This window comes from Haematobia irritans, chromosome 5 (assembly GCF_050003625.1).
Source record: "Haematobia irritans isolate KBUSLIRL chromosome 5, ASM5000362v1, whole genome shotgun sequence".
Taxonomy (NCBI): domain Eukaryota; kingdom Metazoa; phylum Arthropoda; class Insecta; order Diptera; family Muscidae; genus Haematobia; species Haematobia irritans.
Window position 1 is genome coordinate 62333101 of NC_134401.1, and position 26150 is coordinate 62359250.

General features: G+C 32.2%; 1 protein-coding gene across 2 annotated transcripts in view; it reads left to right on the plus strand.

Moving 5' to 3' along the window:
- Nucleotides 1-7748: 7748 nt before the first annotated feature.
- hbs (hibris) overlaps nt 7749-26150 on the plus strand; it is an 85043-nt gene continuing 66641 nt past the window's right edge. For both annotated transcript variants that reach the window (XM_075310118.1, XM_075310119.1), the window contains exon 1: nt 7749-9205. In XM_075310118.1, the coding sequence (XP_075166233.1) occupies nt 9151-9205 (55 nt within the window). In that variant the 5' untranslated portion in view covers nt 7749-9150. The remainder of the gene's footprint in view (nt 9206-26150) is intronic.

The following is a 26150-nucleotide window of genomic DNA, read 5'->3' on the forward strand; positions in this document are numbered from 1 at the left end:
TATTGTTTGGGAGAAATTTTTTTAAGCATATAATATTAAAATACAAAATGTTTGGAACTTAGACTACCCAAACATATATTGTTTAGACCAATATGCTTTCAAACATATTATATATTGGAAGATATCAAACAAATAAATGTTTGGGCAATACCCAAAAATGTATATGCTTGAAGCAAAATATGTTTGGGAGTGTATGTTACAGAAGCGATTTTTTGTGAGGGTGTAGTTTCGATTTATTTTTCGATGTTATTTAAAAGTAGAAGCTTTAATTTAAATAAGCTATAAATATTTTCTATATTGGCGAGCACTAAAATACATTTTTATAATCTTCTTTAACAATAAACGAAAAATATGAAAATTGGAGACAATTTCTTTACTGTATGTTTCTAGTAAATGGACATTCATACAAAAACTATAGCTAATACTTTTTCGGGTTCTGTTTTGTATTTTTTCTCACACCTTGAAAGATATTATAGGCCATATAGCGCTTATTTTCGTAAGGCCATTAGGTCCCAATTCATGAACAAAATTTTTAGAACAAGCTCATATAGCTCTTGAAGTAATTGAGGTAGGTTCTCAAAATTACAATTTTTGTTCTACATGCTGTTAGTACTAGTACAGATGAAAAAAGTTTTTAACATCAGGATTATTTCGGTAGGGAAAGGGTTAAGTGCTCGATGTTTCGATTTTTCTTTTGAAAATTAATTAATTAAAGCACTGCTAAGTACGGGATGAAAACACACTTTGTTGTAAATTTGTTGACTCTCTTATGGAGTCCTTATTATATTTTTTATGTTATTATAATATTCTCAAGATATTTCGTTATTCCCAAGTTAAAAACTGAGATGTGAATTCTTTTGTGTGCAAGAAAAAATTAAGGAAATAAAGTTTCAAATTTGTTTTATGTTAAAAATTATAATAAACAAGTATATACAGCAGTAAGTTCGGCCGGGCCGAATCTCAAATACCCACCACCATGAACCAAATATTAGGGTTTCCTTTGAAATCTCAGGAGGGCTTGAGGAGTTGAGGAACTTCCCGAAGATAAATTTAAAGATTTCGCCTATGAGTACTATATCAGATTCTGGATTTATAGAACCATTTTTGTTTGAGTTTTAGAGGAATCATTAACATCTCTTGTAAGTGTGCAAGAAAATTATAAAATAACGTCTTGATTTTAAATCTTAAATCTGTAGAAGTAAAATCTGGAAATTTTACATTGAGTTTCAAGCAATTTTCATGATCAGTGCGCCTTCTACACCCTCAAGAAGTGAAGTCGGTCTATATGGAGGTATTACCAAATGGACCGATAAAAACTTAATCCGATACACGTTTTTGTGAGCCTAAAATACCAGAATATTTACAATTTCGGGCAAATCAGATAAAAACTACGGTTTCTAGAAACCGAAGGAATTAAATCGGGAGATCGTTTTTATGGGGGCTATACTAAAATATGGACCGATACTCACCATTTTCGGCACACCTCTTTATGGTCCTAAAATACCTCTAGATTTCCAATTTCAGACAAATTGGATAAAAACTACGGTTTCTATATGGCCAAGACCCCAAATCGGGAGGTCGTTTATATGGGGACCATACCAAAACATGGACCGATACTCACAATTTTTGACACACGTATTTGTGTCCTACAATACCTCTAGATTTCCAATTTAATGTAAATTGAATAAAAACTGCGGTTTATATAAGCCCAAGAAGTAAAATCTGGAGATCGGTCTATATGGGGGCTATACCAAAATAGGGACCGATACTCACCAATTTTGGCACACGTATTTGTGGTCCTACAATACCTCTAGATTTCAAATTTCAGGTAAATTGAATAAAAAGTACGATTTCTATAAGCCCAAGACCCCAAATCGGGAGGTCGGTTTATATGGGGACTATATCAAAACCTAGACCGATATAGCCCATCTTCGAACTTGACCTGCCTGCAGACAAAAGACGAGTTTGTGCAAAATTTCAGCACGATTGCTTCATTATTGAAGACTGTAGCGTGATTACAACAGACAGACAGACAGCCAGAGAGACAGACGGACATCGTTATATCGTCTTAGAATATCTTCCTGATCAAGAATATATATACTTTATATAGTAGGAAATCGACATTTCGATGTGTTACAAACGGAATGACAAACTTATTGTACCCCCGTCACCATTCTATGGTCGTGGGTATAAAAATCGTATTAATAGGATCAAAAAATTGTTATGAGCTCGATAAAAACAAATCTGCAGAAAGTAATTGAATTACGTTGACGAAAATTAGATCCCAATAGGTCCGTTCGCGTATTTTCCAATAAAAATTATTTAGTATAACATAAACTTGCAAGAGAGTTATAAATAAATGTAGAAAATATGTACCCGTTTAACAATTTACCATTAACACATTTACCGGTTTTAAACCAATTAAAACTAAACATATTGATATTTTCGAAAACGCTACTACAAAATATGTTTTTAATATGTTCCGATACAAACAAAATGTGTTTCGGGCACAACTTTTAAACACAATATTTTTAAGTGCAAACATGAAATGTTCCTAAACTAAAACTAAATGTTTGGGACACATAGGTTAATATGTTAGAATATATTATATTTGGGGAATGAATGTTTCATAAAAATAATATGTGTGAATGTAAACATATATAAATTTACAAATTTCAAGTAAACATATATATGTTGTGATATTTTATTCAGAGAGCGACAGAGAGAGAGAGAGAGAGAGAGATTATAGAGAAAGAAATAGAGATGGAAACCGGGAGGGTTGACGAAAGATATCAACATAACACAGCGAGAGAATCAAAAGAGAGCAATTCCTGTGAAACTGCTTGCATGTTGTTTCGGAAAACTATTTTATGATAAGGCAAAAAATTTAATATGCTTAAGTCTAAATATTATTTAATTTGAATATTATAATGAGTGTTCAGAGTAAAGAGAATAGACATTCTGAACGAAGAGAATAGACATTTGAAAAAAATCATGTGTTTTCGCCTTAAGAGCAGCATTTTATGTATGTGTGGACATGTGTTTTGTTTATCATTTTGGCATTATGGGCACAATTTTTTTCTTGGTTCATTAAAAGAAATCGGAACGTACGAGGAGTAAGTCAAAATATTCAGGCAAAGGAAATTAAAAAAACGGTGGAAAATATACAAAAGTTACAAAGGGATCTTCATAAAAATAATGAAAGGGCACTATACTCTTTTTAGAGTTGGGACAGTAAAATGAAAAAAGAAGGAAATAGTGAAAAATTAAACAGTAAAATGTATAAAAACAAAGTTGAGTTCCTCTTTATTAATAAGTACGAGGGCAGTTCGGAAACTTCTTAGCCTAGCACAAAAAGTGCGGTATGAAAAGAAAAAGGTTAAGTGTTTTGGAAACTTCCATCTCTGTTATGAACACATGTTAAATTTTGTTTCGATCTGGCAACTCCCTCATATAGAAACAGGTGTTCAAACAAGACGCATCCGCAATTTTTTTTACAATGGAAAAATTAGAAATGCGTGCTGTCATTAAATATTATTTACATAAAAAAAGTTTATCGGGACAAGTAATTCATAATGATATGGTGAATGTGTTAAGTGAAAGTGCTCCTTCATATTCAACAGTAAAAAATTGGGTTGCTGAATTTAAACGTGGTCGTACAAGCATTGAAGATGAACCACGTAGTGGACGTCCAAAAACAGCAACAACAACAGAAATTTTAGCCAAAAAATGATCGACGAATAAAAGTGCGTGAAATTGCTAATATCATGGGCATCTCAAATAATCGTGTCCATTTAATTTTGCATGAAGAACTACAAATGAAAAAGCTTTCTGCAAGATGGGTGCCGCATTTGTTAACAGTCGATCAAAAACGCATAAGAATGAATATTTCTCAAGCTTGTTGGATCGTTTTAAGCGAAATAAAATGGATTTTAAGCGTCGTTTCATAACTGTTGATGAGACATGGATCCACCACTATACTCCAGAGACAAAAGAACAATCCAAACAATGGACTGAAGCTGGAGGAAGTGCCCCAAAGAAGGCAAAAACAATTCAATCGGATGGTAAGGTAATGGCAACGGTTTTTTGGGACTTCAAAGGTATTTTATTGATTGGCTATCTGCAAAAGGGTAAAACAATAAATTTAGAGTACTATTGCAACCTTTTGGATCAATTAAATGTACAAATTCGAGAAAAACGTCCTGGCTTACAACACAAAAATAAAATCATCGAATTAAAGTACGAGTTGCTTGAGCACCCACCGCATTCTCCTGATTTAGCTCCCAGTGACTTTTACTTGTTCCCAAATATAAAAAAATCCTTGCTGACAAGCGTTTTACCTCAAAATTGAGGAAAACTATTTTAATCAAGGGATATAATTGCTAGAAAAGCGTTGAACTAAGTGTATTGAAGTTTCAGGAGATTATATTGAAAAATATATATATATATTTTTGAAAAACTATCTATTCTCTTTCATTGATAGGCTAAGAAGTTTCCGAACCGCCCTCGTAGTCCAACAGGAGTTGACGGACACCTTCAAATATAAAAGAGGGCATTAAGTTCGAGTTTTGCAGCTAAAACAATTGAAAGAGTTTATTTTCTTTAAAATGAATGAAAGGCATTTTAGAGCGATAATACCAACTTAATACCGGACTTAAAGGTAAAAATGAAATTAAGTACACAACACGATAAGTTTTAAATGCATTTAAAATGGTGTTAAATGCTAGTAAAAAACTGTTCACGCCTAAATAAATTTATGTGTATATTATAAAATTATTTATGTATGTTTGTACTCGACTCCACGTTCTTCTTTTGTTAGAGTTTTTTAATTCCTTCTAAAATTTCATATCCTTATACCTAAACAGTTTTTTGTTACAAAATTGTTACTTTTGCAATAAAAAAAATATTTTATCCAAAAGCTCAGTCCATTTCGATTATATGAAGCACTTTTTCTGACTGTAAATATTTAATAACCCACATTTCAAAGTTCCATTATAAAAATTTAATATAGTATAAATATAAATATATATAAATGTGTAAATTACAAAAAAAAAAAAATAAATAAATAAATAAATTTGGTGTTCGGCTGGAGCAGGGATTGAACCCACGACCCTTTGCATGCGAGGCAGACAGCTAACCTCTGCTCCACGTGGCCAACAAATGTATGTTTCTGTTAAATAATGTTATGTTTGCACGTCCTCGTCGGCGCTGCAAACTATGCTATATAAATGTAACTTATTTATAACGATAATTGTCTACTGGTAACTATAACAGCTACGTAGCCCAGTGGATGGTGTGTTGGCTTACAAACTGTATGGTCCTCGGTTCGATTCTCCGCCCAGGCGAAATATAAAATTTTTTTAAAAATTTATAAAATTGAATAATTTCTTCAACATTATTTGTATTACAGAAAAAGGTGCAAAGAAATAAAAAATTTCGTGGAAGTGAAAATGTAAGGGAATGATGATGGGGAAAATTCTTCCAAGTTGGGCTCAAATGCTTCCAAACATATAATATGTTCACATAAAACAAACATAATAATGTTTCGGCAATATCCAATAATATATGTGCTTCCTGCAAAATATGTTTGGAACATATGTTAGAGAAGCGATTTTTTTGAGGGTGTAATTGACATTGCACAATATGTCGCTCATATGATTTGTCCATGAGTAAAAACAGCTGATAATTGTGTGTTACCTTTTGCAAGTTTTTACTGGGAAAACATGCAACATATGGACTAAATGAAAATTATGAAGACAATGTTAATAAGGTTTAGGATACCTTGCTAACTAAAAACACTGATTTTGATTTTCTTCGAGAGGCAGTTCAAAATACGAGAAAAAATTTGGGATCTGCAATACGGACCTGACCCAGCTAGTCTAATAGATATTTAATATATCCCTTGTTATTAAGGCCCTGTTAATACTTCCCCTTAAGAACTGTAACTAACTGTGCAACATCGAGATGTGCATTACTGACTTCCTTTGTAACATCATTTCCGTTTTCGTACAAAAAGAAGAGAACTTTTCACCAAAGCAGCAATATCTGTTGGAGTTGGCTGTACGAGTGTGAGTCTATCCAAATTTGTTGCAACATGTTGGTCGTTAGGTCAATCTTTTGTAACGCAAATGTTTGAAAATAATTGAATACACAATTTGACCATGGATTCTCTGGGCTAATTCAGGTTTATGACGATATTCGAAATTTATGTTCTCTTAAACACCATGGCTGAATATGTGGTTCGAAATTCGATTTCGATTTTGTAAAGAGAGAGAGAGAGAGAGATGGTATACTCATGTGTGATTTGCATTAAGTCTCTCTTAAGACTTTTATATCTTCTTCTTGTAGTAGCTTTGTACAACATCTGAAATCAAGTGTCTGAGAGAGAACTTGGTTTACCACAACCAACATCGAACATACAATAATTTTTTGTAATATCCAACTAAGTAGAATACATGCTTAAACTTTTTTTTATTTGACGATATTTAAAGCATGAACTAAATTATGTCCTATGAACGAACAAAAACATTCGAAGCAAAGATAAATTATCGTTATTATTGAAAATGTATAAAGGCAAACTGTGGATGGAGAAATTACAGAAAGTTGAATATATTTTTCGAAATATATTGTGGTGTTATTGTTATAAAGATTTGTCTCTTTTAACTTGTTGCAATCCTTCAGCCTATTTAAGAAGACATATATTTTAATAAAATACCCCATTGAACTAGACCATACCCAATGTCGTAAACTCAAAGGCACAATTTCGAAAGCACTTCCAAAAATGTCCTCCCAAAGATGTTGCTTGTTTTAGCTACACAGAAAGTTCTTTTAATTCAATTTTTTAAAATTTGCTATTTTATATTTTTAATGGGTAATTTTATTTTTGTTGTTGTTTCAAATGTGTTAAAAACTGATTAAAATTATATAATAAATAATAAAACGGTACAGATTATTAAAATTTTCGAAAATTTCAGAATATTTGATTTCAAACGTTTCAGACAGCGTTAGAATGCATTAAAAATCATAAAAAATTATAAAATTTTTTTATTTGGCACAATATTACAATTTTTTTTTAGTTCAAATCCAAAACACTGAATTCCAATCTCACCTTAAGAAGTAATGCAAATTTAGTACAAATGCTGTTGGAATGGTGGACATACGTCCTATAAGAAGCCCATGTTAAATTAATCGTTTCTGTGCCAATTTTGCACCACTACCGGATCCAAAAAGAAGATTTTCACTAGTTTTTTGGGGAAGCTTTCTTTGCTGGGTTATTTCAATACATGTCATTTTATTTTTTTTATTTGACTTTACTTTATTTTACTTCAATTTATTTTATTTTGTTTATTTTTTATTAGATTTGTTTTCATTTTTTCTATTTTATTTTACTGCATTTTTATTTTATTTTAATTTAAATGGTGGAACCAAATAAGAACCAGACAAGTTCGAACCAAAGACAATAGGTTTGGTTTGAACCTAGGGTTGGTTTGGTTTGAACATTTGTGCTGCCATAATTTCCATTTCCGTTTTCCAATATTGATGGCTAAAGAGAATATTGAAATGAGATTGCCATCAAACCTTTAAGCCATACCACCACATCGATACTTGTCTGATGCTCTTACTCACAACATAAACACAACCAAGTTTGATAACTGGTTTTCTTGCCCATGCAACCATATTTCAATTATGCTACCATAACGAAAAGGAACCACATTCGTTTAAGTATCAAACGTCAAAGACCCCTCGAACGTTTAACACACGGTCAACGGATTGTTGGTTTGCTCGAACACCCAATCAAAGACTCAACGAAATATAGTCAAGTGGTAGAAGAAAAGAATACACGCACACACACGCGCATTTATAGACCTCGCGGAGTTTAGTTGCAAGAAGTTGGATGAATGTAGTGTGTATGTGTATGAGTCTGTAAGTGTTTGCTGTGGCTCTGCGCCATAAACTTCAACTCCCTTCAGTTGAGTTTTAACTTCGAACTGGCTATGTTGGCCGCTGGGATTGTAACGCAAAGTTGAGATCGATTTGCCTTGAGTTTGAAAAAAAGAGCCAGTGAGTGAGTGGGCTTGTTGCTTGTACACGGCTTCTCGAGAGTTTATATTAACACCGGTTTGTTGGCCACAGAGCGACAAGTGTTCAAATCGTAACCTAACTGAATAAGAATAGTGTGGCCTGATATTGATGGTTTTGTTTTGAATGAGCCTATCTGTACGTGGGCTAATAACACCAACCAAAACAAAAAAGAGGGGGAAAAGACAAGTGTTTGATGTGCTTTACGTCTACGAATAATTTTTGTGAATTAGTGTGAGCGCGCGCGAGTGGCGAAGAACAAAACAAGACTCAATAATTTCCTAAGCTTTAAGAAAACAAAAGCTTGAAATAGTAAAGAAAAAAAAAAAAAAAATAAACAAAACAAAGAAACGACAAAATAGTCAATGAATGAATGATTTTTTGAGTTCATCAATGAACAACGAATGTGTGATTAGTGATTTTGGTCAATAAAATCAAACAAAACAAAAAAATTACGTTGGCGTTTCCTGTGATTGCCCCCCGATTTAAATGAGAACAAAACAGAAATTCGACACAAAAAATATTTAAAAATTTAAATTCAAATAAAACGCCTTCTCCAAAATTAGAATATGTTAATAACCCATAAAAAAGGCAAATAAAAAATTAAAACTACTCTATTAACGAAAGCCAAAAACATAACATAATAGAGCCCCCCCAAAAAGAACAGCTGTGCAAGTGAATAGAAACCACCCAGCTCCCTTTCCTCCATACAAGAACATAATGTTTTTTTGGTTGCTTGAGGAAAATTGAAAGTGCTTGGAACCTGTCCTTCAACTCTGTGTATTGTGTTTTGTGTTATTGTGGTGACCAACATTTAAGGAAACTACCAAAGAAACTCGTTTTCATTAAAGCTCCATGGCTGCCTAACAGTCCTTTTGCCGAAAAAAAAACGAAGGCACACCAGCTGAAGTGCCACACACATTAAATAACAAAAACTTGATCTTCCCAATTCGCTTAGTGTCTGCTCGGTAGGCTCTGTGAGCCAAGAAAGACATTCATCGTTCAAGGAGCAGCAGCAGCAACAGAATACAAAACATTACAGCAGCAGTCTGCAACATTTAATGCCACAAGATGCATCTGCCGTTAACACATTTTCGGATAACTTTGACATTTACGTTGCTTGCGGGTAAGTCATAACATAACTTCTTGTACACCATACACCAGACTCCACATGTACGGACGGACGGACGAATAGCAGTCAAAGCTGGCTGGCTGGCTGGATAGACAGACAGATGCATAAAAAGCCAGTCAAGAGTTTTGCCAACATTAAGAATTGCCTGGGTCTTTGTTAGCCAAAGTCTCTTCTCATATCATCATGGTGATATTTTGAGCACAGAGGCCAGACAAATAACACCACCATACCGGATGACCCCCTTTGAGTCTAAGAACTTGAGATATTATGGTTACTGCATTAGTCTTTTGTTTCCCTGTGCCATCATGTCAGTGTTGTGTGTCTTGTCGTTGCTGTTAGCTGCTTTTTAAGCCATTATATTGCCATTATTCTTTGGTGCCAACAATAGGAGCAGCAACGAGAAGAAGCTTGCCCCCCCATTCCAATTGCAAATGGTAGAGGTTTTCTTTTTTAGTTCAAATAGCAACAGTACACCACCAACAGCAACAACAAAAACGCATTAATTTGTATGAAATTATGACCTTTTACATGCTCTCAAAAGTATGTTGGCGAATTATCTATTCAACCATCCATCTGGATGGCCACTACAAGGATCGTTATACACAAGGACTTTTGTTAACTTCTGTCCCCATCACTAGAATCTTCGTTCATTATCATCATCATCATCAACCCAAAATAGCGCAAGGGCTTGCACCCAGTAACAAAGCAACGGTTTAACCGCCTAACCAACAAACCAGTCAACATGTGGAGAAGTCTACATTTGTCTTTATTATTAAGTAATTGTGCTGTTGCAAACTCACATTTTAAAAATGTGGCCAATCTTAAGCTGGATTAATGGGAATAAAATATAGCGAAAATTTTCCAAAATGAAAACGGAAATTAGACTGTCAGAGGAAATTTCAAGGATAAAACTTTTGTGTCTCAGCTACTACAATAAATACGTTTGTTGCCCACCCATCATCAAGGAAGATCAACAACAAACGAAGTGTTTACCCTTGTTAATTCCTTAGGGATTTTGCTAAACTTATTTGATAGGGATTAATTGTTTCAAGAGCTTTGAAAATATTTTGAAAACCTTATTAAACAATGCCAAAAATAAATTTTACTAAGAAATTTTCAAAATTTTTGTGATTGTATATATTAGCGAATATTTGAATATTCGATTTCACTTAGATCGTTTTTTTACGTTCAAGAGTTTTTGTTTCTAAAATATCGACCTAATAAAAATACAAATAATAATTAGTACAGAATTAAAATCGTATAGATTTCGACAATTTGAAAGAGGTTCAAGAAGATTGGAAGATATAAGTTCCATATTTATCACTGTATGGTCCCAGCAAAAAAATTTGGAAGATCTTCCAAAGGCACAAGTTTAAAAGCACTTCCAAAAGATGTACTCCCAGATGTTCTTTATTTCAACTACACAGGAAGTTCTTTTAATTCAATTATTTTTTCTTATTTTTAATGGATAAATTTAATTTTTTTGTTTCAAAAAGGTAAGCAACAGAGTAAGCTTTAAATATTTAAATTATTTAAATTTTGTCGAAAAAAAAATTCAAAATCTTCTCAACAAATATTGCGAATTTTTCAAAATATTTCAATTCAAATGTTTGGGATAAGCGTTAGAATGCATTAAAAATCATAAAAAATATACAAATTATTTATTTGTCAAAATATGACAACATTTTTTAATTCACATCCAAAACACTGAATTAGAATCACAGAGTAAGAAGTGATGCAAATTCAGTGCAACGGCTGTTGAAATGGTGGAAATCCGTCCTATTACAAGTCCTTCGCTTCTGCGCCAATTTTTCACCACTTCCGGATCCAAAAAGAAAATATTCACTACTTTTTTGGCGACGCTTTTCTACTGGGGTGTTTCGAATTGATGATTCGTTTCAATTGCATATAGTATTTCGGGGGAATACCTTGCACAGAATTTTGGGATGATGGATTTGAAATTCGTGTAACCATAATTGTGAAAATCATGCGATTCATATATATTCTATAACTTAATCCGAACTGATAGGTCTATACATTGAAGAGTAAAAAAAATAAGGCCAGATTTGTCAAACTCTTTGAATGCATATGGAAGTTATATTTGGATTTTGAACTGACATAGCTGATAGAAAGAATTTGAATATTATATATCAAAGTTGAAACATCTCGTTTCAGAAATGCAAATAACATGGTCATATTTATGAAAGCTATAAGTAAGTCTAATCGTACAGAGATAATAGTTTGCAGATTAGGGGTATCACAAACTATAAAAGTGAGCCAAATTTTTAATAGTATGTAAAATTGGAGAAAGACGAAGATTTATTCATTTTATTCTAGAAAATAATAGTACACAAATTAATTTTCCAAATGACATTGCAAATGGCTTCACGTTCTAAATCTTACTAAACCAAACATATGTAAGAATTTAACACGCTCTAATTCCAAACATACGCATTTCGTCAGTTTTTTTACGTTTGCAAGAAGTATAATAATCTATAGTTTTTCATTTTTTTTATTTTTTAAGGTACTTCACTGCGGAACCGAATATAGTAGCCACCACACCGAAATAATTTTCTTCGTAAAAAGAACGAAAAATTTCGTTAAAAGTACGAAATTTGTCATTGTTTTATAACCAAAGAAACTTTTCATTAAAAAAAAATTTTCATAGTTTGTAAGAAAAAAATTCGTACTTTATTATGAAGAATCTTCGTACTTTTTATGAAAAATCTTCGTACTTTTTATGAAACAATTTCGTTCTTTTTATGAAAATGTTTCGAAATTTTTTGAAAAATTTTCGTAGGTTTTATGAACAATGTTCGTAGTTTTTATGAAAAACTTTCGTACTTTTTTTTTCAAAAATGTTCGAACTTTTAGAACAAAAAAAAATATAGTCGAAAGTGCATTTGGTTGTAGTTACAAGTGTGAAAAATGACATCACTACTTTACATCTAAAGTTTTTGAATAATTTTTAGTTTTATTGCTTCACTTATATTCATAGCGCGCTATCACCCAAATGAGAAGTAGCATAGCTTGCATAAAAAAATAGAATAAAGGAATACACTAAAGGACATTATAAAAGACAATTTAATACCGCGAACGGAAATTTTACAACTTCAATGAAACTTCTTCGTTATTTCAAAGAAAATGTTTCGTACTTTTTATGAAGAAATTTTAACGCAGAATGTTTCGTAAAATATTCGTAGAAACTTCTTCACAAAATTCATGAAAGTTTTCGTCACAATGGACTGAATAGTCTAAGTGAGCTTGATACATCGGGCTGCCACATAACCTTCGTTAAAAGTACGAACTTTTTACGAAGAAAAGTTAATGTAGAATATTTCGTAAAAGTTTCGTATATTCGTAAAATGTTCTTCGTAAAATTTACGAATGAAAATTTCGTTATTTTAATGAAGAATTCTTCATAAAATTAACGAAGAGAATTCTTTCGGTGCATAAGCTGGTGATTCTTTCTCGATTTGCGTATGTCTATTAATAGGTTTGGGGGTTTCCAAGTTTTTCTAAGTGAGCCTGGTCAATTGTGACACATTTTCAAAATGTTGTTTTACTTGTTTTCATTATTAAATTTAGTTTATTTTCATATAAAAAATTGAATTTTATTTCAATAAGTTAAATTTTAATTTAATTTACTAGTTTTCATTTTTAACTTTACTTTATTTTTATATAAAAAAAATCATTTACTTTTATTCATTTTTTAATTGAATTTTATTTTAATAAATTAAATTTTAATATACTTAAATTGTTTTGTTTTAATTTAATTTAATTAAGTATAAATTCATTTTGTTTTATTTAACGATTTAGTTAGCTTTCGGTTTGTTTGATTTTATTTACTTAAATTAAATTTATTTTAATTTATATTATTAATTAAATTAAATGTATTTACTTAAATTAAATTTATTTTAATTTATATTATTAATTAAGTTAAATTAAATAAAATTAAATTATGTTAAAAAACACACGCACACGATTGTGTTATTTACGGGAAATTGTCAATTTAACTAAATGATTATTTAAAAATATTATTTATTAAATAAAAAAGTTGAGTTTAGTATTTTGATATAATTTACGATAACATGATTCAATTATTTAAATATTATTGAATGAGTTAATATGATATAGAGCCTTAAGCAAGAATCAACAATACGCGAAATTATTTTTTCTTTTTGTACCTCATTTTGTGTGTTGGTGTTGTTTTAATTAACAGATAGATCTATAATATTATATTAATAAATGGAATTTTTAGCAATAAGCCTGGGATCAGAGATGAGTTACCCTAGACCATAGACCGATAAATATAAAGACATCTCAAATGAATTACCTATGCACATCAATTTGTCTTTAGAGAAGATGAATTGTATTTTATTAGAACATCTGTATTATTGGTCTAGGTTTAGACCAAAAAAAATCTAGATTTCAGATTTGGTGAAACAAATTTAAGCCAGATATTAAAGACTTATTTTTTACTTAAAATTTTAATTTCTTAAAACTCTATACACTTTTATTAACAGTTTGAAACTAATTTTAATAATGAGTTTAGAGCCTATTGTTTGTTTGTTAAGATATCCCAATTTTGGTAGAGTTATAAACAAATAATGTCAGATATATTCCACCAATTTCCCTCTCATATTTCATATTATTTATATTCCATATTCCAACGAAAGAAAATATTTTCTTACAAGAAATTCCATAACCACTCCCAGCTTCCTTAATACTATACCATTCCATATTAGCAAGGTTTTAACATTTGAAATGATCAATTCATGTATTTTGGGACCGGTACGAATACTGGCTCAAATGTATCCAGCTGGTGGCATTTAACATCTTCACGGGACAATATCGGGAGACACCGTGGTGCAATGGTTAGCATGCCCGCCTTGCATACACAAGGTCGTGGGTTCGATTCCTGCTTCGACCGAACACCAACATTTTTTTCAACGGTGGATTATCCCACATCAGTAATGCTGGTGACATTTCTGAGTGTTTCAAAGCTTCTCTAAATGGTGTCACTGCAATGTGGAACGCCGTATGGACTCGGCTATAAAAAGGAGGTCCCTTGTCATTGAGCTTAACATGGAATCGTGCAGCACTCAGTGATAAGAGAGAAATTCACCACTGTGGTATCACAATGGACGGAATATTCTAAGTGAGCCTGATACATCGGGTTGCCACCTAACCTAACCTAACCTAAGGGATAATATCTTCAAATAAGAAGGCTAAAGTGTGATTGAATTTCTTGTGATTTAAGTTCTATTAACAACTTTTTTCTAAACCATATTCTCTTATTACAGAATTTGTTAAATTCCTTTGACAATATGACAAAATGCTGTTATCTATAATGAACATTTTAAGCAATACAAAACCTGCATTATAATATGCCTTGTTTTCGTTAATTGGTTATTTTGATTTTTAGTAGAAATATACATGAATTTGGCAGATATTTTCTTATCACTTTAGTGTTCATGGGGTTTTCACCATCAATCAATATATAACCATGATGAGAATAAATTACAACTGATGGTCGAATTCAATTTCATATCAAATCATCAATATTTCATTTGGAGAAGTTTGCTATGATGATATTCAAAATCACGCAGGAGAGAATTTCCCAATCTACTTGATAATAAATTGCAATGAAATCTTTTCCCACAGACTTTTGGGAAATCACAAAATTTTAAATGTGAATTCATTTCTTTCTGTCGATTTGTTCACATTTGATAAGCAAAAACACCAAACAAACAAAATCGACAACTACTCATATGAGAATGCGTTCCCAAATGCATAGAAATCTTAGCTGAATTGGGGAAAAACATAGGGAAAATATGCAAAACTCCTAACCAGTAGAGTTCATGACATTATTATCGAGTCTGTCCGAGTAGTGTTGACTTAGCCTCTTTTCTTGCCACAATTGTTGTCCATGTTGGTGGTGGGGTCCGATGGTGATTGTTGGTTAGCTGGTGTTATTGCCACCGCATTTCGCATTTGTATGCAAACGAAATATTTTTGCACTTTGTCTGCCAGCAAATGATGATGATTTTTTTCTGTTTAGCCATTTGCCCCAACATTATTTGCTTTTTGTACCAACTCTGTTTGCTGCTGTTATGTGTATTTAATAATTCAGCAAATATTATGGCTATTTGTTTTTTTGCTGTGATGTTGTTTGTTTTTTTTTGTTCTCTGTTGCATTGCCTCCCATAAAATGTTGGCATTTCAAACTCTGCACAATGGTCTGCTATGGCCTAAAAAGACATTGTTGACAAACCTCATTTCATATAGATCGCCCACCCTCACACACATAAAATAAGAAGGACTAAAAAAAGACAAAAACAAACCATATGAATATGTTCGCTCATGCATTTATGTCTGTATGTGTTGAAGCGATGGAATTGACATATCAGATTAAATGAAATATAATTGATTTGTGTGAAGCTATTTGCATTGGTATAATTAAAAAATATCTTTAGTAGAAAATCTTTAATGGAATGCAAAATTAAATTTATTTATTGATTTTTAATATCCTAAATGATAATTTAAATTTATAAAAAAAAACAATCTCATTTATATTTATACAAAAAATAAAAATCTATAATTTGTTCTAAAGTTGGGATTATGTATCACAATGTTACATATTCCAAAGAATGTCAAGTGTCCTAATTTACTATTTAGTTTATAGATATAATGTCAAATATTAAACAAGTAAGTCTTTGCTATTTGAAATTTAAATCACACACACAATGTGGCTAAAAGTTAAAGTCGAATACAATTGTTTACCATAAATTGACAACTATCATTCATATAATCAACGAAATGTTTATGTGGTTCGAGATTACAACCTACACTCTCAAAAAAAAAACATTGCTTCTGTAACAAATACCCCAAATACATTTTGCTTCACGCCTATATCATTTTCAGGATTGGTCGAAACAAAATATTGTTTGTATTGTTCAAACATATTATGTTTCACCTTAGGGCATACACTTGTAGTAAAAAATTTTAATGAATTTTTTTTTGTGTGGATATATTTTTAAGGCTCCAATTGGTTACTTCCATTATTTTACTTGCAGCATACTCTCTAGGTCTCTCTTTCTAAACACATATATGTTTATAGGCTATTTCCAAATTAATATATGTTTGCATCTAAGCATATTATATTTACAAATATTTTATGTCCAAACATATAATTTTTACACCCAAACATATGAAAAACAGTATTTTTTGTCCGTGTAGTGTGTATGATTTAGTTATGCATTGTAAATGAATAACCTTTTGCTCGGGCGCCATTTTGGTTTTTTTTATTAATACCTTTATTGCACGCCCTATTTATTTTCCAAAAAAAAAAAATTGAAAAAATTACAGTTATGTGTACCAGAGAACAGCTACGATCTACCGCAACCGACCAGTGTATTTAGTAAACGCCAATATTTGCAATCTTAAAACAACAATTGGTAAAAAAAATTCAACCACCAATATCCAATGCAACCGGTGTTTGTTAGTATGAGTGTTGTTCTCTCGAAAACACCGTAGTAAAGCAATCACACAAATTGGTTACCCATATCCAGTGTTGCCAGGTGATTTTTGATTCTTCCCCCCAAATCTTAAGAAAAAAACCCCTAAATTGGTCTAGACTTTTTTGAAAAACCCCTAAAAAAATTAAGAATGTTATTAAGTCAAAAAGGTGTCCCAAATTTCGTTAAAAAATCCTGCAATGATACACTTTACAAATTAAATTTAACACAAATATATATACTGAACGATTTTTTTTTCTTAAGAACAAAATTTCTTTTGAAGTAAATAAAAGTCAGTAGATAACATCATTATACCACTTTTCACAAATTCGGGTTTATTTGTCTAAAATTTCGTTCCTGAGGAAAGTAATTTTTCTATGGGTATAATAATACAAAATGTGTATAAATATAAAGAGCAGACAAAACAATATAATTCAATGTATAAATCTTTCAAATCAAATTAATTAAAACAGCGGCTTATAAAGTATAAATAATAGAAATAAAAAATAAACAAAAATTAAAGTTCAGTAAATATATACATTATTCGCCAAAATTGTAGGCGTGAAATTATGAGACCAATAATTTAATGTTTCAATGCCATTTCTTAATTTGTTTTTAATTGTATCAAATATTAAAAATGCCCCTTCAACAGATGCGTTTAAAACAGAATGTCATTGCTTACTTGCTTGTATTTAAGAACATGGGTTGACTTCCCTCATTTTTTTTCAAAATTCATGCCAGAATTGTTCCAAATTTTGTTGAGAATTGCTCCACTTTATAGGGTCTAAAATATTTTTTTACCCCCAAAAATCCCCCCAAATAAATGTTACCCCTAAAAATCTCCCTAAACGTGTAAAAAACCCCTAAATTTGGGGGGAAAACCCCCAACCTGGCAACACTGCCCATATCTCAGCAGTTTGGTATTCTCTTATTTGGTACTCTCTCAATTCTCTTGCGCTAATGCCAACTGCTGGCAATTGTTGTTGTTGAGTGCAATCACACTTAAGTGCCACACTCGTTTTTTGTTAACCGAGCGTTGTTACGATGTCGATTGGTTTAAGATTGCAAGACACTGCATACGAACATTGTTATATACTAATGGTGTTTTTATTCTCGCATTTGTATCAATGTAAAAGATCGCATGGCAATTGGTGTCTTACTCACTGCCACCGACATTTTGTGGGTAAGATTGCAATACGGAAAAAAGCCACCGGTTGCAGTTCTCTGATGTGTACCATGGTTTTTTAGCTTAAGCCATTATATGTTTAGGGTATAATGACAAAATGATAACCCCGCCGACTTAGCGGACAGCCGTTCTATCAGTATATTTGTTGCTCGCTCGATCGAAGCCATTTTGAACATTTCATAATAGATTTTATACATGAGCAGATGTTTCTTTTTGCCACAAGAAATTGAGTCACTTTGCTGGGGTAATATCGGCTATAATTGTGATTAAGCACACGTGAGTTTCTTTCCCACCTGGAAAGAAAATGAAAGCTTATATTAGCAGTTTTTAACTGAACTGTAAATATTTTTCGACAAGTTTAAAAAAAATTATTTGTTAAAGAAAACTTCGTAATTTGGAGGAAAAATTTGGAGTTAGAATTTACAAAAATGTCTTTTGCGTCATACGAAGTTCCATTTGTGTATAAATTTTGTTCACTTTTTTAGTTCAATTAATACAAAAAATATGAGAAAAAAGGGAAATTTTAACTAAAATATAAGAATTTCCATGAACTAAAATTAAATTGGTTTTAATATCCTGAAGGGCTCATTATTTTTTTAGTGAATGGTTAGACAGATTTTAGTTTATTTTTATGCAGAGTAAAATTCTAAAATCTATTGGAAGTTCCTAAGAAAACCCATGAAAATCCTTCATAGTTTTAGCGAAAAAACGTCTCCTTGTGGCACTAACAACATATACCCTGTTCTACAGAGTTGTGGAGATTTGATTTCTTGAGAGCTCAGCAAGATACATTTTGAAATGATTTGGTTTAAATTTGATTTATGTTTTGTTATGGGTCATTTTTATATATTTATTTAATTTAATACACTCTTATTTCAGTGTTATACTTATATTACTCTCTTTCTTTTCTTCATGTATGAAAATTTTTGGTATAAATTAGAGAAAAAAGTTTTAAAGTTCTAATTCAAAAAAAAAAAAAAAAATAATAATAAATTCAATTTTCAAGCGAATGTGGATGTAAAGAAAGGAAACAATAAATTCGATTCCTTCCCTTAGAAATATACCCTTGTTTTGATCTTTGTCTCTCTATTACTCCGGTAAGCAACAATGTCTCGAATATTGTTAAGGTAGCACCCTAGTTGCCGGCAACAGTTGTAATCCTCTTTGAAGGATAATGGTTAATTTGATTTTTGTTTTTCGAAAATTCCTCGACAACCACATCACAACATTTGTGCATCCTTATAACAGCTTCCCGAAGAAAGAATAACACTTCTAAAATTAGAAAATTGGTTTTCGTTTTCCGAAAAAGAAAACATCTTATTTACTTTTTCTTCGTGTTATGTTTATTCACAGGATTTGAGTTTATTTTTTTTTTCCACAATATCAACACATTGAACAAGTCTCAGGACATAAAGGCGTTTGTATGTTCTTGGTAATGCTCTGAGGTCCTTTAGGGGTGCCATAACTCAATAAATGTCGTCACTTCCTTAAAACACATGTTAGTCATGTGACATATTTATTTCGTTTTAGAGTTTGGGTTGACTTTTTCTTTGAATGCTAAAAGGATTTCAAAACCAATTCTCTAGGGTTAGAAAGAGACAATCTTCTGTAGTTGCATGCAAAATACATTACATAAATAAACTTGGGTTGAGGTTTGTTAGATTCTGGGACAAACAATTTGAATTGTTTAATAGGTTTACAGAATTCCTATTTCCTATAGCCATCAGGGAGTAGTAGTATATGGAATTTATGTAACTACTTTTCATATAAATTTTATTTTACCGTAAAAAAAAGCATCAAATATTCATTTAATCATATTTGAAGTGTGCAACAACACAAGGATATTATTTTAATAAGAAACAATTCCAATATGTATACTTCAGTGCATATAGACACATTCACACTATAGATTTAAGGAAAAAGATTTCTTAAAATTTTATTTTATTTTATTAATATACTTCGTAACAGAAGATTCAGTTGGGTTATGGTGATAGGATACTGGAAGAATCCCTTTCGTTAAAAGAACGAAAATTTTTATTGTTTTAAAACTACACTGAAAAAAGTTAATTTTAGAATTTTTTTTTTTAATATTTTTAGAAAATTTTAACTAAACAGTATTACAAACGCTGACAACTCGCCAATATCACAAAAATAAGTAAATATTTTTTGACACATTCAAGAAACTTTATTAGACATAATTAATTTCTTTCACTTGTTACAGAAATTTTTGTAGTTCGAAAGAAAACATTGGAGATCAAAATTGCAAGAATGTCTTTAGTGACATACGAAGTTCATGATGGACGCATTTGTAGTAAAATTTACAAATTTAAAGAAATAATGAACTATTTTGTGAGAAGTATGAATTTTGTAAAACTTTTTACTTCATTTGTGTATAATTTTTTTCCCGATTTTTAAATAATTCCATGAACTAAAATAAAGTTAAATTGGCTTTAGTGAAATAGAAAGTTCACTTTTTTTTGAGTGTAAAGAAAGAATCAAATGTTCTTCTTAATTTGCATGGATAACATTTAACGAATACTTTGTGTATTTTCTACGAAATTATATCGTAATTTTTATTTAAAAAAAGTTTGTATTTTTTATGAAAAGTGTTCGTACTTTTTATGAAACAGTTTCATGCTTCACTCTTTTATGAATTTTATGAAAATCAATCAAAATGTTGTTGTTTTAATGAAGAATGCTTTGTAAAATTAACAAGAACGGCCTATGCAGTTCTCACCCTTCTGGAAATTGGTGTCATATGCCATATTCGAGAAATACTGAATACATGTTGTATTACAACATCATTACCCGTTACATTTAATCTTGTTTAGCTTTCATATAAAATTTCAATATTAAAGCTTTAATTCTGAGTCCTCATAATATTGGCTTGGGAATAAATCGTTTTGAATTTGAATTCAAATTTATGCATTAGACTGCCAATGTACGAGCGAACGCCTTATGCTCATCAACATCTCGAACAGCATCAGCATCAGCATCGGCATCAGCTACATTATATTTATGGGATGTCAAAGGAAATGAAGATGTTGTTGTACTCGTTTGTTGACAGCCTAACGTTGTTGTTGATGGTAATGTAGATTTTCAAACGGAATCTCCCACAGTGCATAATTATGGTCTATCAAAGTGATGTTGTTGCCGATGGTTGTGTGATGCTAACTAAAGCTGCTGTGCCTTGCTGTGTTGGATGCTGCCTTTGTTTGTCGAAGAGTATCTGTGCAAATCTGAATTTAGTGAATGCTAAAGAGATCCCAGTGAACTTTTTTATTGCCGTTAAATGAAGATGATGGTGAGGATATAGAGGATATAATTGTAAATTTCATAATCATTTTCAGATTTTGGAATAATTTGAGGAGTATGAGAAATTTCGTAACTCGTTCCTGTTTGTACTATTTTTCTAATTATAACCTACGCTTACTATAATATAAAGTGATCAAGATGTATACCTAACAAAAATATTGATCCTAGACCCTAGACAATATATAATACAGGGTAACCGATATATAATGCAACAGAGTAAAGCGCTATATTTTTAATCTTTATTGTACAAAAGCCAAACATGTCGGAAAACTCTAGAATCAGTTTTCAATGGGTCGAAAACCTTTGTAGTTAGTACCCTGCATTCTGTCATTATTTATATTAATAATTTATTATGGTTATCAATATTACACCGAAAAAAAGTGAACTGTTTTATAGGAAGAATGAACTAAAGGGTGATACGGTCAAAATTTGGTCAATATAAACTTGACGTATTTCTTTCAATTTTGCATTTAAAAAACCTGAACACCCCTCATTTTGAAGGCGTGTATGTGTAGAATGTTGCTCTTATTTTGATTTTGGAATTCACTCTTTAGTTGTCAAAATGCCGTCCAAGCAAGAAGAGCAGCGTATCAAAATTTTGCTCGCGCATCGCGAAAATCCGAGCTACAAAGCTGGCAAAATCGCTAAAAGTTGCCAAATCAACCGTTACAAATGTAATTAAAGTGTTTGGGGAACGTTTGTCGACAGCCAGGAAGTCTGGATCGGGGGGAAATCGAAAACCGGAAGCCGCTGAGACGACAAAGAGAGTTGCCGGTAGTTTCAAGCGAAACCCTAACCTCTCTCTCCGAGATGCCGCAAATAAGCTGGGTGTATCGTCTACAACCGTGCATGGAGCCAAAAAACGAGCCGGAGGTAGTGACTCCAAAGAAGGTAGTGACTCCAAATCGCGATGATAAACAAAATACGACGGCCAAAGCGCGATCCCGGAGGCTGTACACGACGATGCTGACGAAGTTTGACTGCGTGGTAGTGGATGACGAAACCTACGTCAAAGCCGACTACAAGCAGCTTCCGGGACAGGAGTTTTATACGGCAAAAGGAAGGGGGAAGGTAGCAGATATTTTCAAGCACATAAAACTGTCAAAGTTCGCAAAGAAATATCTGGTTTGGCAAGCCATCTGTACCTGTGGCTTGAAAAGCAGCATTTTCATAGCTTCCGGGTCTGTCAACCAAGAAATTTACGTGAAAGAGTGTTTGAATAAACGTCTGCTGCCTTTCCTGAAGAAACACGGTTGTTCCGTACTGTTTTGGCCGGATTTGGCATCTTGCCATTACGGTAAAAAGGCCATGGAGTGGTAAGCCGCCAACAACGTGCAGGTGGTTCCCAAGGACAAGAACCCTCCCAACACGCCAGAGCTCCGCCCAATTGAGAAATACTGGGCTATTGTCAAGCGGAACCTAAAGAAGACCAAAAAAATTGCTAAGGACGAGCAGCAGTTCAAGGCAAACTGGCTTTCTGCGGCGAAGAAGGTGGACAAGGTGGCTGTACAAAATCTGATGGCAGGTGTCAAGCGTGAGGCCCGGCAATTCGGATTTGGAAAAGCGAAAGCCTAACTGAATATTTTTCCTGAATTTTATACTAATTGAACTTGAAAAAGAAATTTAATTTGATTTTTTAAATAAACGATGAAAACGCGTGTAAATCGGTGAATTACACGCGTTTTCCCTTGACCAAATTTTGACCGTATCACCCTTTATCTCGCACGAAAATTTAACTAAATTTGGCTCCACATTTTGAGATTTCCACAAAGCGTTGTTAAATCCAGGAAATTTTAATGTCCTGTTGTACTTTTTAACTGCAGCTCACGAAATTACATCATCTCATAGAAGAAAAAATTAATTAAAAGTAAAGAAGAAAATCATTGGCGCCAAATCATGACCATTTTAACCACACAGTAGTTCATTCTTACTATTTTTGGGAATCGTACGAAAATCTTCTTTTCCTTCAGTTCATATTGAACTTATGTGTACGGTCATTGAACTTTATACTCATAAAATGTTTGAGACATACTTAAAAAAGTAAGATTTCATTAAGCTGTGGAAAATTTTGATAAAAATAATAAAATTTAACTACTAGCAAATATTTTTTTCCAATAAAAATAAGTTATATTTAGAGTTAGTTTAACTACGGAAATTTTTTTCTGTGTATAAATAAGTAAATGTAGAATCAGTTTAATTTTGTTCGAATTGGCTACCTTTGACACGAATTACGGCCTTCAGAACCATTTTACTCTCCAAAATGGCCCAGGCGCAAAAGTCCAACGGATTGAGATACGAACATTTTGATGGCATCATTACCATCGGCGGCGCTTGAGTTCTGGTGGCGTAGGTGTAAATTTTCAGCTGATATCTTTGGCAAGTACATCTTGTTTCTTCAACAACTGATCAATTTGGAATGGCTTCTTATCGAAAAAAAAAAACAAAAATTCGGTAACTGGCCACTTCGTTGTGTCTACTAAGCAATTTCTTGGTTCTTTGCAGCCTAAATTTTTGGAACTTGAATGGTCCAATCTCATTTTTCAATATGCGTTACATCTGTTTCCGCGATATGTTCAGCCCACGAGAAAGTTTTCTCGCACTACAGCCTGGATATCGATCAAATCTGATGACGTGTCGTTACTTGTATTGTACTGGTTTTGAAAATATCGACTTTTTGAATAGACGATAAGTGAAATTTTAAACCAAGCCTGTCCCTACATGCTTTCTTAGAATAACACATTGTAAAATAATGTTGAAGGTAATGTTCTAGCCATTACTTATTAGCCTTTTGGTAATCACACCAAAAATATTTTACTGGTCTTGCAAAACTATTTATCGAATGGAGTTTTTTTTCTATGTTGTCGCAACTATTTTTGTAAATGCCGCTGCCACTTGCTGTTGTTGTATGATGCTGCTGTTGCTGTTGTTGTTATCGTCATCGTCGTTTGTCTATGCATTATTATTGGCAATAAAATGCAATTGGCAAAGTTATGTCATGACGCTGTTGGTTTTTTGCTTTTTGAAAGGGGGGATGTTTTGTAGCCAGTTTTTGCCCAAGTTTTTCTCTTCTATCTCGTTTCCTTCGTTTGTGGCAGGCTTAAAATGCAATCTGCTAAAGTCGTTGTTTTCCGATAGAGCAACTCCAAAAAAAAAAAAAAATACACTACAAACAGAGTACACAAAGACACACATACACATGCCATATTGATAATGCGGGAGGGGACGTTTGTGATGTTTTTGGCTTAGGGAAATTCTGCGATTGGTACTGTGTTTGGCTGTTGGTAGCGCCATAATCTATTGGCGCACTGTGGGTGATGATGCCTCTGCTGCTGCAGCAGCTTTGGCCGCCACTCTTCTAGTGTTAAAATCAAACACCTCGTATGGAAAATCTCAAACTCAGTTGCTATCTACCGCTCCCCTCCGCCACCAAAGTCGGGATATGATTTAGTTTTTCTTGTGTTTTGTTTCGACTTTTGCACTTTTTTGTTTCCATCGATAAACGCCTCCTTGCCTAAAGTTTTCTATTCAGGGGATTTTTCTTCGATTTGACAGAATATGCTTCTCTTAGTATCGTTTGCGAGTTTAGAGTTTTGTTTGAGTTTTCGAAAATGTCACTGCCTTTGATTTATCTTCCAAATAAGAAATGCATACACGATCCAAAGTACATATGACCTATAGGGATGGTATGTCCGGTATGTGATCGGTGTACCGATGCTGATGCTGCTGCTGCAGTTCACCTAATTTAATGGCATGACATAAATATTCGAGAGGCTTCTTTCAATTTGACAATTGCGGCAAAACATTAGGCGTAGTTTATTTGACAGGTTTTCTCGGAAAGTTGTATATTGAGTTTTTCATTTTTGCTATGTAAGTTGTTTGTATTTTACGGGTTTCCAAATTTGTTGAATTTTTGTTTATGTATTATGTAACCAGTTTGTTGTTTGCTTATTAGTTTTTTTTTTTTAATTCAATCGTATTTAATATAGAAATATTGAAATCGTATGCAATAAGTACCAGTATAACAGCATCTATCATATCCATTTGTAAGAGATTAGTTTCATAAATTATAACCAGTTAAGTATGGGATAAAGCTAGATTTTGTTTTTCTAATTTAGGAAAATATTATAGCTGGTGAAGTGTTGCAAATAAAGGATTAATGAAGGAGCTTTGAGAAATATTTATATTAAAATCTCTAGCTCTTGCCAATGGCGATGTGACTTTGTAATTGGGATTATTACCATACAAAGCATGATGTTTTATTTTAAAGCTATGGGGATATTTTTCAAATACTGCACTGAAACAAAATAGGATTTATTGTTTTAGTATCTCGTATATAAAACAACCTGAAATTCAATTGCGTTTTAGAAGTATTTGTAGGACAATAACGGAAGTCTGTTCATAGTCAATACAATTAAACTGAGGACAAAATCTTCTAGATAGGAATAGCATTTGTTTCTGTGTAGCTTTTAATATATTTTTTTGAATTGGTATTAATGGCTCTCTAACTTCTCTATATTAAATTCCCTGTGGCGTCAAGTAATTGAATTTTGAACAGTGTTCCTATATGACATAATGGCTTATTTTTTAATTATTACAACTCCGTAAGAGGTATTTGAATATTTCGAAATATTCACTTTAACATTTGAGATTAAAATTCTGAAATTTGCCAAAGCTCAGTGCTGGTGATCAAAATAAACATAGTTTTCCAATTATTTGAAAATTATCTTTAATGCTGATTCCATGTTTGTGTTTTATTTATGATGAGCTCAAAGATTATCCCCTATATGCAAATCTAAATTTTAGATCTTTTTTACCATGTAAATTATTTCGATAAACTGTCAGTAAATTGTTTTGAATTATGAGATATGTGTTATATAAAATAGACACGAGAATCATACCTTTCGAACACCCAAAAAAA